Here is a 16,182-nt window from a genome sequence, read left to right on the forward strand (position 1 = left end):
AGTTACTTTTATACTCTTTATAGTAGGCGTTCTATACTGTACCTTATTATGACATAATGTCATGTTACTATCAAGTCCTATGACAAAATTGTAGAGGAATATACAGAATTTGCACTAAGAGATCTTAGCTTTGAGTGATTTGTTTCTTTTTTTCCTAACAGTAGAAGGGAATTCCCTGAGAATTTTTTCAGTGGGTACTACTTTCAAGAATAATTTATGATGTAAAGCCTTATGGGAAAATCAAGATGGAAACTGTACACAGTATTTGTGTTTGGGGTGTCAGTGTGCTTCTAACTGGAAAGAGACAGTTCCCCCTACTCTCTGGCTAATCACATGTATTTTGTTATGTAATTTGGGAAGTAAAGCCACATTGCAACAATACATGAATATCTGTATCCTGGGCCATGGCCAAGGGCTTGTCTGTGTGGTTGAGCCAGGCTCATGGTCCTAGAACCTCACTAGCCGCCATCTTCCAAAAGAGGATTGACGAGAACTAAAAATGCTAAAGAAAGGAAGACACGGCTGTAATGTTTTCTATTTCCTTTGAATAGTTGGTGGAAAGTGTTAAAATTCTGTTGTGCTGAAGATTAGAATAATTTCTGTTTTTTGTAGAGGAGCCATACTCAGTATTGCTGGAGGTGGAAGATGGAGCCAATTCATGCAGAGCTCACCCTTGCCTTGGGACAGTGGTGCTCTCGTTATGGATGCAATGCCCAGTATCTGTTAGGCTCTTTGGGGAGTAGGGGCAAGGGACAGGAGGGTCACTCAGTGTGTCACATGGTATAGAGGTCAAACTCAAGGCCTTGCAAATGTTACTTGTGATATCTCCCCAGCACATAATGTTTCTTCATTTTTACTCTCTTTTATTTTCAGAAATGAAGTAATTACTATTTTTGTCAGTGTAGGATGGTGAGGGATGCATCAGACTGGGAGCCTGTGTGACCTTGGGCAGGTCTCTTTATCTCTCTGAGCTTCAGGATCATAGTTCATAAAAAGATCACCAACTAGTCCATCTTTTTAAGTGAGCCCCAAAGAGTTTAGCAATACAAAAGGGATAGTGTTTGAGAATTGGTACATTCCCAGTTGTGACTCCAGGCAAATCCTGTAACCTTCTTGGTCTCTTCCCTATAGGTGGTTAGATGGAATTTGCTCAGAGATCCTTATCAGTTAGCAAAAATTTTCAAAATGCTAATGTATTTCATTATGTTGAATTTATCCTGGGGGTGCTCCGGGAACCATTTGTGGTGCTGAAGCAATTGAGGGTCAGCTATGTGCAAGGAGAAAAGCAAGTATCTTAACTTCTGTACTGTCTCTCTGACCCTATTATATTGAATGATATTTCTCTGATGCAAGCAAAAAAATTCTATTAATAAGCTATAAATACAAACTTAGGGTAATTTTTGTTTACACTAAAAGCAGACCAGCTTTAAGATTAGACTAAATTTGTTTATATTCAAATTTTAGAGCCTGTTTCTTCTTGGAAGAGCATAGAAATCTTTGACTCCAGCCACACTAATTTCTCTACTTTAAATGGGGGAAATAGTAACATGAATTTGCCTTCAAGATCTCTCCAGATTTAATAGGTTCTCTCAGTGTTCAATTATTAGGTTCAAAATTAATATATTGATAAAAACCTTTCTCAAGCTGCCAGAAGTGAAGAGTCGTGGGAACTGGTAGGAGGACTACAAATTAAGCAACAGTTGGTTTAAAATTTTTTATTTCATTATATTTTAGGTAACACAGTTACAGCAGTGTTAATGTAGTATGAATGTAGAATGCTGCTGCATCCCTCTCCCTCCCATCAATACCTTCTCTTACTTCTAATTTACCTCTTCCTTCCCTTTTACCCTGTTCCCTGCCACCCACTGCTTGGTAATCTGAGTCTTTATAACTCATGACCAAGTTTTGGTCATTATTCAATACTGTATATTCACTTGTTTTATCTCTCTATGCCATGGTGATTGATATCATGATATTGATATCATGATTGATATCAATATCAATTGATATCATGATGTCAAGCAACAATTTTTAAACAGTAGAACCTTTTTTATTGTACATTGTGCAAATGTATTCATTAGAACTCTTTTATAAATTCATATGTAGATAACTTATAATCCCACTGCAAAGATAAACTGCCAGTATTCTTACAGCCTTCTTATAATATCTACATGCATACATTTATGTATAAAATTGAGAGCAAATTTTTGTCTTATTTGGCGTCTTTTTAACACTTATTTATTAATATATTTCCCATATTATTTAGGCCCACTTTCAAGTGTTGTCACTTTACATATAGTGTAAGAGACTGAAAAAATGTAATTCCAATTATTTCCTCCCATCTAGATGTGGTTGGTGACATGCTTTTAATTTTTCTTATCTTGACATCCACACATTTAATTGTTTCTATTTCTACACTCGATTTTTGTGATTTATCTACTAGTGCAGATTTTCATTTCTGTCTGAAATCATTCCTACTGCCTGAAACCTTTCCTCGAATATATTTTAAATAGCGGACCTGTTGGTAATGGATGTTCTAGCTTTTATATTTAAAAGTCTTTCTTTTTCTCTCAGCTTTAAGGATAAAGTACAGAATTCTCATCTTGAGAATATTTATTTTCAGGATATGCAAATATCAGTATTTTTCCATATTACATCATTTTGACAAACAATGTTATGATTTGTTTATGTATCTGTTACTGTGAGATTATTCTTGACCATCATCTCTTCAGATATTCCCCCTGTCCCTTCTTTCTCTTCTCCTTATGCCACTTCGGTCTGCTGGTATATATTGACTCCGAGTTCGTACATGCTCTTTTCTGATTTTCCACTCTTTTTTTAGGCCTTTGTTTTAGGTCCTTCGTATTAATATGTCTTTATATTCTGATTTTTTTTCCTCAGTTGTGTGACATCTATCAGTGAGCCAGGCAAAGGAATTTACTCTGGATATTGAGGTTTTTCTTATCAAATATGTGCTTTGACTCTGTCTTAAGAATTTTCCCTCATTGCTAACATTCCTTAATTTTCAGTGCATGTAATTCCCTCTTTTCACCAGGTATAATGCAAAATAAACTGTATACAATATATAAAGTAAAGGCCCTCCCGTTGATCATCAATTTGCTCGAGTGGGCCCAGTAACGTCTCCATTGGAGACTTTGTTGTTACTGTGTCTGGCATATCGAGTACGTCACGGGGAGCTATATTATAATGGGAGAATGGGGTAAATAATAGCTGTGTCTGGAAATGGGCACACCCCTTCCATCAGGCTGTAAGTGTAGAAAGTTGAGTCACTTTAGTCAAGAGTTTAGCAGAAGGGGCTGGAGAGAGAGCACAGTGGGGAAGGCACGTGCTTTTCATTTGGCCAACCTGAGTTCAATCCCCGGCATCCCTTGTGGTCCCCTGAGTACTGCTGGGAGTGACTCCTGAGTGCAGAGCCAGGAGTAACCCCTGAGCATTACCAGGTGTGTTCTAACCTCCCCCCCCCCCCCACTACCACCTAAATAAATAAATAAATGACATTATTACAAGTGATAATGTCTAAAATTTAAAAAAATGTTGAGCAGAATTTACATTTTGCTTGAGGCTGCTACAGGCTGCACATTTCCCCAGATATGGGCTGTCCTTGCGTATGCTTCGGACAAGGTGCCAGAAATGTGACCTGGGTTCAGTTCTCCCACTCAACTTTCCCTCTATTCTGACAGCATGGAGAACATCTCTCTAAGCGCAGCAATTGCCTACTACTTTCCTACTTTTTCTGCTGTGGCCATCAACCACAGCCTTGGTTTGTTGTTGTAGATTTAAAGGTTTTTCATATGTTCTACCAAATCGCATACCAGCAAGCATATACAAATTTAAATTTCACCAGCAGCATTTGAGGGTTTTCTTAAGCAATTCCTTTGTCTAGGGCAGCATTGAACTTTGGGAATGTTGGGATTCTGTGATTGATTGGTTACTTAAACAATTGGAAATGTGACACCAGGCCTTGTGCATAGTAGGGCATAAAGCATTTTTATTACTAACCAGTTTTAGTCCTCTGCCAAAGAGATTAAGGAATTTTTTTTTCGGTAGATGGTTGTGAAAATAAATTCAAGTTTATGTAAGTGTAAGCCCTCTATAACACTTTTTTTTTAAGTGTTACAGAAATATAAAGCATTTCTTCGGGGGGGGGGGGCGCTCAGAGATGTGTAAAAATCTGTGGGAGTTAAAAATTCAAAGCACCCTTTTGACATCCACATATCACTATATGAGAGAGTACATGAATATGGAAGAGAGCAAAATTATACAGCTCTTCCTCTCACTAAAATTAGCCTACTTGTGATAAAGGTTAATTAAGTCTTTCTCAACTAGGCCAGGGCACATTTTTAAAGGGAAATAGCATGTACGGCCTGACTCACACGGGGAAGTGATGAATCATATCGCACTCTGGCCAGGGAGCATTCAGTATGATAATCCATCCACTATGCTTCTTTAGGGCTGTTGGACTTGCGAGAGAGAAGCAAAATAATCATAAGGTCAACAAGAAATAAAGTTCTTCTTTCAACCTTTTCCTCACACTAATAAGGCCTCTTACTATCTTGAGGACCAAAGAATATGCTATGCACAGTAGGTTGTTTTACGTTCATAAGCTAGTTTGTCTGCAGGGACAGGAGATGATTGCTTCCAGGCCAAACTTGCCATGTCTATTTTTGTAAATAAAGTTTTATTGAAGCACAGCCATTCTCATTCCCTAACTATAACTGCTTGTATATGACTGTTAGAGAAATAATTGGAATAGAGATTTATGGCAGGCAAAACCAAAAATATTTGTTATCTTGGTTCTTTGGAAAAAGGTTTACCTACCCTGGTCTAGAAATACTAAATCTATTTGCCACCATCATTTCTAGAACAAATTTATTTTATTCAGATCTCTTTCTTCTTCATCTAATGAATGCATTGCTGACTTATAATTTAGCATCTAAGAATAGTCAGGTCAAAAGGGTTCGTCAGATTGGAGAACATTTAATATCCAAAAACGCTTAACAAGAAGTTCATAGAAAACCCACGGGAAAAGGGTTTTCTATGTTAAACTCTATTTTGTTCTTACAGTTAGCCAAATTTATAATGTAGAAATCTTACCAAATAAATTATGCAGACTTTGAGAGTCTGATTTTAATCTGATGCAACATGTAGACCTTTTAATTTAAACACCCAACTGAGATAATTCAAAATAATGGAAGAAATTAAACTTTAACAGTATTGTTGTGAAGAACAGTTTTTCATGCTTTAATTGTTATCATGATATTGTGGTATTTTGTTTTAAAAGATTTTTTTGTGATTATGCGTGAAAAAAATGATGCTGAAAATTATTTTCCCCTTTTAAATCCTCTCAGTAAGAAAACAATGTAAAGATGTTGAGGTATTAATATTAGGAAAGATTGATAGTTATTGAATTATCAATGGTGAAGACTCATAAAACTCATTCCTATTCTCTCAGACTTTACATCTGTTTGAAATGTTTTGCCATAAGGTGCTGTGTAAAAGGCATGTACTTGAGTCAGATTTGAAATGAATCCTGGTTTTGCTGACGGTGTCCATATCTGTAAAATAGACATTGCAGTTCAAAATATTTATGGAATTGTGAGAATTCTGAGTATTAAATGAAATAGAGAAAAGTTCAAAAGTTCTAACAGAAAAATCATCAAATCTGGCAACTCTTATGTTGTATCCGCTATCCAAGAACAAGTTTCTCCATAAACTTAACTCCTTTATTATACAATTAACTTTTGTTGACAACAAATCATTAGCCCATGTTGCTGTTACTCAAGAATGAGGAACCAAATAAGAAGTTTTGTGCTTTATAAGGTGTTTTACAGTCTTGAAACAATCATAACACCTGTAAGGTGTTTAAAGGGAAGAAGTATTATACCAATAAAGCATGATTAGAATTTAAGATTATCCTAACAAAACAGCAGTTTCTCAACAACTGGTTTTTTCATTAGTGTTCTGTGTGATTGCCACCAATGCCTGTGATTACGTTTTATCCAACTCTCCAGTTCTCACTGCAGAGAACTCTGGTGACTCTCTGTAGTCAGGAAAGATTGCCCATTTTATGTAACTCACTCTCCTTGACCTCTTTCACTCAAAAGAACCCAGAGAAGGCTCTGAGTAATGCATTCCTTAAACTCAATCTAGGCTCTTAGTCGACAAATCATTAGCCACTATTGTAGCAAAATATGTTAATGTAAAAGTACAAAATTTGGGAGAAAACAAAATTCTGATCTCATTATAAAATCACTGCAAACAAAAAGTAAAGCTTCCTTCTCTAAATATGACCTTTGAGATCTCCTTTTTGCAGGAGTGGAGAGAGATGGGCTGACTCCTGGTATGATTGAGAGGACCATGTGCATTGCCAGGTCATCAGGGTCAGCTGCATGCAAGGCAAAATCTTTCTGGCCTTGGGCTCCTTTTGTCTTTTGGTTTGGGTTTGATTTGTGTTGTTTTTGTCACACCTGGTGTCAGGGGCTAATTCCTGGCTCTGCACTCTTCAGTCATTCTTGATGGTGCTTGAGGGACCATATGGAATGCTAAGGATCAAACTCCAGTTGACCATATGCAAGGGAAACGCCTTACCCACTGTACTATTGCTCCAACCCTGGTCCTTCTGAAAGAAATTATAGTCAAGAGAGAAATGTTGGGGAAGTATTTAGACCCTTGATGATTAAAAGAAAGGTAAAGGTAAAAAGCCCTCCCGTTGATCATCGATTTGCTCGAGCGGGCCCAGTAACGTCTCCGTTGGAGATTTCGTTGTTACTGTGTTTGGCATATCGAATCCATCACGGGTGGCTTGCCAGGCTCTGCCGTGCGGGCGAGATACTCTCGGTAGCTTGCCGGGCTCTCCGAGAGGGGCGGAGGAATCGAACTCGGGTCGGCCATGATTAAAAGAAAAACGATGGAAAATCAATGTTTATTTGTATATATACAATGTTTATTTGTATTATACAAGGATATATTTGGGATTATTTTGGAAGCAATGTTTTGGTCAAATTTATGATGCCAATTTTGTTTCCTGTTGTTCCACAGAATGACATTACACCTTTACATGTCGCATCAAAAAGAGGAAATGCCAATATGGTAAAACTATTACTTGATCGAGGAGCTAAGATCGATGCCAAAACCAGGGTAAGAATGCAGTTTATGTATATGCATATACTTCTTTCTGAGGATAAAGTGATATTTTTTGGCGATGCCTTTTCCCTGATTCAACACTGGTCTTATTTTGTGTTCATTTGTTTTGTTTTTCCATTTCTTGTTCTCTCTGGAAATAATAGTTAATCCTCTTCCAAATTGGTATGATGAGCCATGTTTACAAACACTTAGCATATGTTTATATAGTGCCTAACTTTAGTTACAGAACTAGATCAGAATTAGAAGGCCCAGAGTTTTAGATAAGTTAAATTTTCAAAACTTATCATTACTTGATACTGCAAAATGAGCTATTTGATCAGGTTGTTACTAATGCTTGTAGTTAACTCTAAAGCAAGAATGTCTACCTTTCTGCACTGCTGCTGGAAATGTATAATAGTGTCATTTCTATAAAAAGCAGTAAGGAGGCCCATCAAAAAAGAAAAAATGAAATTACCACCTGAGACAATTCCACTTTGGGGAATATGCCTAAAAGAGTGGAAAACTGTATCTTAGAGTGCTTTTTGCACACGGTGTATACTGCAGCATTATTAACAATGGCCACTGTAAACAGTCCAAAATGTGATACACCATGGAATATTATTGAACCTTAAGTAAAACATATCACATGTAATCGCATGGGTGAAGCTTGAGGACCTCATTCCAAGTGAAAATCTAATCGCAAAAGAACAAGTCCTTTATGTTATAAGGTACTCAGATTGGTCAAAAGCACAGAAAGAAATATAATAATGATTTTCTGGGGCCTGGGAGTAGGAAAATCAGAAGTGCTTGTTGCTCTTTAGGTATAGAATTTTAGTTTTGTTTGGTGGAAAAGTTCTAGAAATAGTATTAGTCAACAATATGAATATGATTGATACCGATAAAATGTATAAATGGTTACAATTAAAATTCATGCAGTTTTTCCCCAGTGAAATTTTTAAGAACCACAAATCTGTCTAGATAGATGTTTGACATATTACTTGTCACAGTGAATTATCTAGAAGTTAGAAAAGTACATTTAGAATCAGATTTTAACCCCAGACTCCAGACTGTTAGTTTGACTAGTTGATTTTGGTAGGTTCTTTATCTCCTGCTTATTGTTTCTCCATCTGAAAATAAAATTAAGGACAACCTTAAAGTGTTGTTGCAATAATCAAGCCAATGTTTGTAAACTCTGATGGCATAAAATAGGTCAGAAGTAAAGTTCAGCCATTGCTGCTATAATTCAGGGATCCAATTATCATTAAACTTGTAGCTAAGGGATTTTCTTTTTCATCATCCTGTAGGTTTGTTTTGAAGTGTGAACAAGTGTGATGAAAAGGGAATCTTGCCATTAGCATCCACCTGACTAAGGGTTTTGGGTAATTTTCCTGTCTAATAATTATATCTTCAGCAACTCGGTGCTTCTCTTTCCAAGAATCGTATCTCCATGTTTCTAAAATTGTCCTGCAGTAACTAAATCTTGAATCTCATGGCTTTGTGATTTATTCCTTCATTTGTGACTCACTGCACTGAATATTCAGTGCCCACTTTTTGTCATACACAGCTAGATTGGAAAGATAAGACACCTTCCCTACCCCCCAAAAGATGATAGTTTGTCCTCCTGTAATCTGACCCTAAAAGCAGTTCGAGTATAGATACTTTGCAAAATATTGTAACTTCTTTTTCTTGATGACTATTGACCCTAAAGATCATGTTTGTGTCTAAAACATGTGAAGTTTGGGGTCATAGATGTGACTCAGGGACACAGCGCTTACTTTGATCCTAATTCAATGTTCAATCTCTTGAATTGCAGACAAAACCCGTGAGGGGGAGAGGGAGGGAGAGAGGGAGGGAGGATTCCAGAGAAGATGAACAAAGAAAATGGAAGTTATCCCCTAAAGGATGGTCTGACTAGAAAAAGGAAGAAATTAAATCCTTATTTCCAGATGACTCCATTATTTAATATAAAGCAATTGCCAATGGGCAAAGAAAGTTCAACTATTGCTTCAAACACTAGAGGTCTTTAACCAACTGTCGTCCGTCTATTTATAGAGGTTGTAAGGAACAATAGACAGAGATGAGAGAATTAGATAGAAATAGGAGAGGGTCAGAATGAAAAACACAAAACCTCCAGAAATGAATATCAGAAACCCAGAATCAAATAAAAAGGCAAATTCAGTCTGCGGCTGTTTTTTTAGCTGTTTTACCTCCCTGTTTGAAGATGCTGTCTTATTTTTGGTAACCAATAACAATGATGCATCTCATTCTCCTCACCCTGAAAGAACCTCGAATGTGGCATTTTTTAAAATCTCAGGGTAGGATGAAGGAGACGTTACTGGGGCCTGCTCGAGGCAATCGATGAACAACAGGATGACAGTGATACAGTGATAAAACCTCCTTTGGGCCATTCATTTGATTTTCACTAAAATCAGGGTTCCCTTTGTGTTGTGTGAAGGATGTATGGGGTGTGAAGGAAACTTGGGGAATCTGAGAATAGAGAAGCCTGCCATTGTGTTCTTGTCCAACACGGAGTGGGGCAGGTGTGAGGGTTTTAACTGGGCACAGACTGAATTCCTGGGAGACCACATGGAAGAACATGTAGTACATATCCCAAATATGTGACCTATTTTGTATTTCCCTTATCGAAGCTTCTCTTCTCTGTTGCCAAAGTGCCTGAGTAGTGACCAGATGTGAGGCGAAAGGGAAGGAATTAGCTAAAATGCCAGAAAGCCCTGGGAACAAGCCTAAAAACAGAAAACAAAATTTTTCATGAATTCAAGCTTGAGCAACTCAATCCTATAGTGCTTGAGAAAATAGACATTGTTATCAGTCTACCCATCTAATGCCTACATGGCACCAACCAGCTATACCGACAATCTGGCCTGGTGCACACCAGTCCTCCCTCTTAGAGACAAGAATCAGCTGTGGACTTAAAGCTAAGGTTCCTCCTTCATTTGTTCCGGTCTCTTAATGGCTGTTGACATAATAAAGGTGAAATTAGTGTTGAAACATTGCATGCCTGAATATCTAGGAGGCATGCAGTTGTAAGACAATGCTGAAATTAAAAACATCTTTGTGAAATATTAAATATTGTGTAATCATAAGATAATCACAGAGATAAAATTCTAACAGTACCCTCTTGGAGAGCCCAGCAAGCTACCAAGAGTATCTTGCCCGCATGGCAAAGCCTGGCAAGCTCCCCGTGGCATATTCGATATGCCAAATGCAATAACAAGTCTCACAATGTTACTGGGCCTGCTCAAGCAAATCAGTGAACAACAGGAGGACAATGACAATGACAGTGACTGTCTTCTTAGAGTTTTGAGATATACCCATTGACAAGAGCATTTGAAGTAACACAAAAACTCTAGATTTTAATTTTTAATTGAAATTCTTTAATGGAAAAATTTTATTTGTGGCACCATGATTTACCATGCTCTTAATCTCATGCATACAGTGTCATACTACCCCCACCTTCTACTACACTGACCACTTACCTCCACCTTTACCTCAGTGCCCCACCTTTTTACATCAAAAATGAGCGGACTTACTATTCCAATAATGGCACAATTTATAGGGAATAGCTTCAAGCATTATTAATCCAGAAACTTGAGTGTTGCCAGAAGTCCTTTTACTTTCCACCGTAGGCTTCATGCTTAGGTCGGTTCTAAATTCGGTAGAAAATATAGCTGCCTTTATCTCCAAACTTAATTCTTGCTAATTTGGCATCTGGAATAGAAAAATCTAACAATTTGATAGTCTAGTAATAATCCTTGACTTGATTCACCAAAAACATTGTTCCTGTGATGTACTCATTACAAGTGAAACATCTGGGAAGTAAGAAATTGAGATGGACAGTTTCATTCAGTGGTTCCACCTTGGAGATAGGAGTTATAACCAGACTCCAGAACATTCAGGCATCTTAAATAAATGGTTTGTTTGCCTGACAATGTAAATGTACTAGGTACTATTTTACTATTTAACCAAAGTGTTTAAGGTGACAAATGTCCTGTGCAGTTTTCCATGATTAAAATTTTGAAAGATGAAGGCGGAGGGAGAGTGATAATTTTCTGAATGGGGAACTGGAGATTTATTAGTAGATGAAAGTAGGTGGGGAAAAGGGAGCTGAATTCCAGAACCAATGCAATCGAGTGCTGAGAACAAAGCACATGTATCTTCTCTCTTATATGCCTGAGTCATTCCAAACTAACACAGGGAATAAAGAAGCAAAGCCCTCTCACAATCATCATCCACAAGGAGGCCCATAGGGACTGAACTGAATCGTTTGCCACTGATGAGCAAACTGTGGCCATAGAGTCCTGTGTGGCCATAGAGCCACAGAGACTCTCTACTCCCAACTACAACCCAGATGATCATCATAAATCTTATGCCATGTGTTCCAAGTAACTTCCTGCTGCCGTCTTCAAGAATGAAGTGAATCAGGGAGGCATTTCTCCTTGATGTCGGTGGGCCCCACGGGTGACTCATGTGAAGCCGGGAAGAGAAAGATGGTCACTTTCTCCTCACCCGCCTCTGCCACCCGGGACCCAGGGTTACTGGGTTCTTGTCTCGCCTCGCAGAAAGGAATTTCAGGAGTAGAAAAGCAGTGAAATAAATAGATTTTATTTGGAGGATTTTTGGAGAGGGAGAGAAAGGGATAAGCAGATAAGCAGGGGAATGGGGAGTAAGAGAGTGAGAGTAACGCGTCCAGAGAGAAGGCGGGCTTCTCCGAGGGTGGAGAGAGCCCCTGCACACATCCTAGCATTAGACACGAAAGCATGAAAGTACACATCTCAAGAGGGGAGATGCGGGCGACACATGTGCTCGGGCACCACATGTGCTCAGCCACATGGGCGCAAGCAGCACATGGGCTCGGGCAGCACATGCGCGCCCTTCCTTTGTTCCAGGTGGCCTTTATAGGGTTTCCCCAGCCTGTCCCCACGTGGGGCCTCTTCCCGGGTAAAAGTCCGTTGCTAAGGAGGTTACCAGGGAGGTCCAAAAAGAGGAACTTCAAGGGGAGGCCTATATCCTCAGGGTCTGCGGATGGTCTTATCAGGCCTCAGGCCTTTGTTTTCTGTATCCACAAGGTGGGTCATTCCTAGAATTCTTCTTCCATGAAACTTTGTTTCATTGCAAAGGGCCTTTCCCTAGCTACCTGCCGACCTCATCCTCAGGACATATGTATAATCTCCAGGTGGCTAGGGAGGCACCCGGTGGCTCTCCCCCTCGCTGCCTGGGTTGGGTGGTCTCGGGCCACTCGCCCAGCTGGGGCGGCCCAGGTATGGGGCAGACGGAGGAGGAAACGAGCGCTAAGCCGGCTGATTGATCAGTTGCCATTTATTCCATTCTCCCCATACACCTGTTTCAGTCTCTCTCCCGTCTCCTCCTGTCTCCTCCTGTCTCTCTCGCTCATCTCTCCAGGATCCATTTTGCTGCCCTGCTCGCTCTCTCCTCTCCCACCGACTCTCTCATCTCTCTCCAACTTCCCAGTACTGGGGGTTGATGCTATACCCAGTCTGGCAGCAAAATCAACATAACAAAGCACTTCCTGACTGCCCATCAGGTGCAAGGGTGGAAAAGCCACCTAGGGGTGTTCCTCTTCTCCTTAGTCCATTAGCTTAATTAACATCTTAATTGACATCTTAATTCTACATTTTCTTAGTAGTTATTTTTGTATGGACACAGCAAGAGATACATTGAGGCTTGGAGGGCAGCTCTCCTGGGAACCTCTTGCCACAGACTCAGACTAGAGTGCTCAAGCCAGATCAATCACTCCTGCTAGGGTTCTAGCAGGTCTGAGTCTAGTTATACTTTTTGGGATCATGACAGCATTTGTCCATGACCAAGCTCTTATAGTTAAGCATTATGGCACTTTGACCACGCCCATTTTGATGCCAGGGTAGCACATAGCTCACCACTTGCTCTGGGTCCATCCAGTCTCTCATTGGGACCCTGCTTTTGGAGTGCTAGGAAGTAAGGGCAACTGAAGCTTAAGTTGAGAGAAGAGATGTCCAGGAGGTAAAAATCATTAAGAGTCAGTTAACTCCCAAGCAATAGCTTCTTCTTGTGCCCATACAAAAAAAAAGACATTGCTCTGAATTAACTATGCAAAGGACTTAAGGAGAAGATCTTAATCACTTAATCATTTAATCCCCGTTATTCATCGATTTACTCGAGCGGGTGCCAGTAACATCTCCATTCATCCCTGTTGCGTGCTAGCGTAGCCCAATGGCATCTGTTCGTTCTAGGAACATGCAGAGCCTCAAACCGATCATTCAGGGTCTTGACAAAGAAGTCTGACCATCTTGTAGGTGGGCGTCCACGTGACCTTTTGACATCCCGTGGAATCCAGTCAGTAATGGCTCTAGTCCAGTGGTTGTCTGTAAACTTCATTACATGTCCAGCCCATCTGATTTTTGATGCCTTGGCAAATGAGACAGCATCCCTGATTCTAGAGCATTGACGAAGATCAGAACTCCGGATTCTATCTTTCATTTGAGTGAATCGTGATATTCCAAGCATAGCTCTTTCGATTCCTCTTTGAGAGACCCAAATAGTGTTCTCATCCTGTTTTCGTAGGGCCCAGGTCTCTGAGGCATATGTTAATGCAGGAAGAACAGTGGAATCCAGGAGATGTGCTCATAGCTGGAGGTTCTTTGTCCTCTTATTTATTTCTTCAACACTCTTGAAGGCATTCCAAGCCGCTCTTTTCCTCCTGCGCAACTCAGGTGCCAGGTCATTCATCATGTTTATTTCTCGACCTAGGTATATATAACTGTTGCATTCGGAGATGGTGGTTCCGTTGAGAGCGAATGGAGCATCAGGAACAAGGCTGTTTCTTATAAACATTAAACAATAGACATTGTCTTCGTAAGATTCAGCTGTAGTCCGACCTTTCCACATTCACGGTTGAAGTCAGTCAGCATTTGTGCTGCTTGACTGATGTTTGGTGTTATTAGAACGATGTCATCAGCAAAGCAGAGGTGGTGTAGTTGCCAACCATCTATCTTCACTCCCATTCCAGTCGTCGCATGATGTTCTCGAGGGTGGCACTGAAAAGTTTTGGTGAAATGGTATCACCCTGCCGAACCCCTCTCTTGACATGGATGATTACTTCTTTGTAGAATGGTGAGATCCTGGTAGTGAATCTGTAATAGAGCTCACGAAGGATCCTGATGTATTGAGTTTGTACACCCTGATTGGCTAGGGCTTCTATGACTGCTTCCGTCTCAACAGAATCAAAGGCCTTCTTTAAATCAATGAAAATTAGACAGAGCGGCATCTTGAACTCCTGAGAAACCTCAATGAGCTTAGTAATCGTGTGGATATGGTCGATGGTACTGAATCCTTTTCGGAATCCAGCTTGTTCACATGGTTGTCCTTCATCTAGTGTTCTACTAATCCTATTCAGGATGACTCGAGTGAACAGTTTGTAGATGACAGATTGGGCGATATTGGAGAAGATAAAAAACAATATTTACAAGTCAACAGAACACAAATAAACACAAAGGAATGGGAGCACTGTGATGAGAGTAATCCAGTAAACCTAAGCTCCCTATGGCGAGGCAGAAAGGACAAACCAATGTTATTATACAGACGTAGAGGTTGTAGGTCTACCTTTTTACCCTTGTTCTTAACAACTGAAGTGGTATCTCAGCCCAGCAATGCCTGTCAGGTGCTCGTCTTGCATACACATCCTACCACTCCATTTCCTATGTCAGAATACACACCAGATCATCTTCTAACCAGTCCTTATTCCTTGGTATCTCCTGCCCTTTCTAATGTCTCTTCTTGGTGTTCCCAGCAGCTACCATGGCTAGACTCTGTCTGAGTTATCATCCCGTGGTGACTGGGGTACACTGGGGCACTGGGGACCAATGACCGTCCTCCCTCAGCTGATGGATGAAGGAACGGGCTCATAGGCTGGTAACCAATGGTGTTTTATTCAAATCAGTTAGGATTATTATAGAGAAATCATGAAGGGTTGGGATGCAGCAGTAAAACATAGGCGTGGTTTAACATTAACATAAACAATGAACAGATGTAAAGCCCCTTCTTCAGGGGAAATTCTTCTAGGAGATCTACCTAGCATTCCATCTAGGGGCCTCAGAATTCTGTATTTCATCTAGGTGATTCCCCCAGGGGCAGAATTCCATGTAGGGGCATATTGCTTTCTCCTTTCTTTTACTGGTAATCTATTTAAACAATCACATTCAATTTACTTAATATTCTAGTTATTTTGTACAGACACAGTAAGATTTAGACTTTTCTCTATAAAATCTATATATAGTCCAAGATTAAGTTTAAAATGGTCTTTCTGGACTCATGGCAAATGCTATCTTTTCTTGGGGACATCTTGCTATATTTCTCAGACTACAGTCCTCAGACCTGGTTAGTTTTTGCTAACCCCTATAGGGTCCTTATTCAGTTACTTCTTTTTTGGGTTGTGACAGAGTTTATTCCATGACTATGCTCTTAACTTATACTTCTTATGGCCCTTAATTTGTCCAGTGTCGAAGCCAGGGTAGCTTATGACTTGGTCTGGGTCCATCTCAGTCCAAGTCCCTTGATGGGACCTACCTTTTCAGGTATAAGAAACTGAGGTCAGATTACTGTATCTGGAGATATTTGTGACAAACTGATAGGGGGAGTGGGACGCAAAGATAAACATGAAAGATTGGGAGTTCCCAGCTATAATTGAGTGTGCACCCAGGATCACTTTAGTGAGTGTAATTCAGTCAACCTAAGCTCCCTGCAGAAGGAGAAAGGATACCCTAATGTTAAGCCTAAAATGCTTGGAACTATAATCCAATAGACTCTCTCCTTCAGACTGCAAGCAGTTATTTCCCTAGTTGACTTCAGGCCGCCTCCTTCAGCTTCAGACCTGTTCGTGATCTCTGTTATCAGTTTGACCCTCTGAGACTGCAGTGTTGAAGGGCTATTCCTGGCACTGTGTTCAGGAATAATTTGCGGTGGTGTTTGGGGGACCATATGTGGTATCAGGGATTGAACTGGGGTAGATCATATGCAAGGCAACTT

General features: G+C 39.9%; 1 protein-coding gene across 16 annotated transcripts in view; it reads left to right on the forward strand.

The window, feature by feature from the left end:
* Positions 1–16,182, forward strand: part of ANK3 (ankyrin 3) — a 536,318-nt gene that overhangs the window by 330,751 nt on the left and 189,385 nt on the right. For all 16 annotated transcript variants that reach the window (XM_056107909.1, XM_056107905.1, XM_056107907.1 and 13 more), the window contains one exon: positions 7,060–7,158. In XM_056107909.1, coding sequence (XP_055963884.1) covers positions 7,060–7,158 — 99 coding nt within the window. The remainder of the gene's footprint in view (positions 1–7,059; positions 7,159–16,182) is intronic.

This window comes from Sorex fumeus, unplaced genomic scaffold, assembly GCF_029834395.1.
Source record: "Sorex fumeus unplaced genomic scaffold, SorFum_2.1 ptg000183l, whole genome shotgun sequence".
Classification (NCBI taxonomy): Eukaryota; Metazoa; Chordata; class Mammalia; order Eulipotyphla; family Soricidae; genus Sorex; species Sorex fumeus.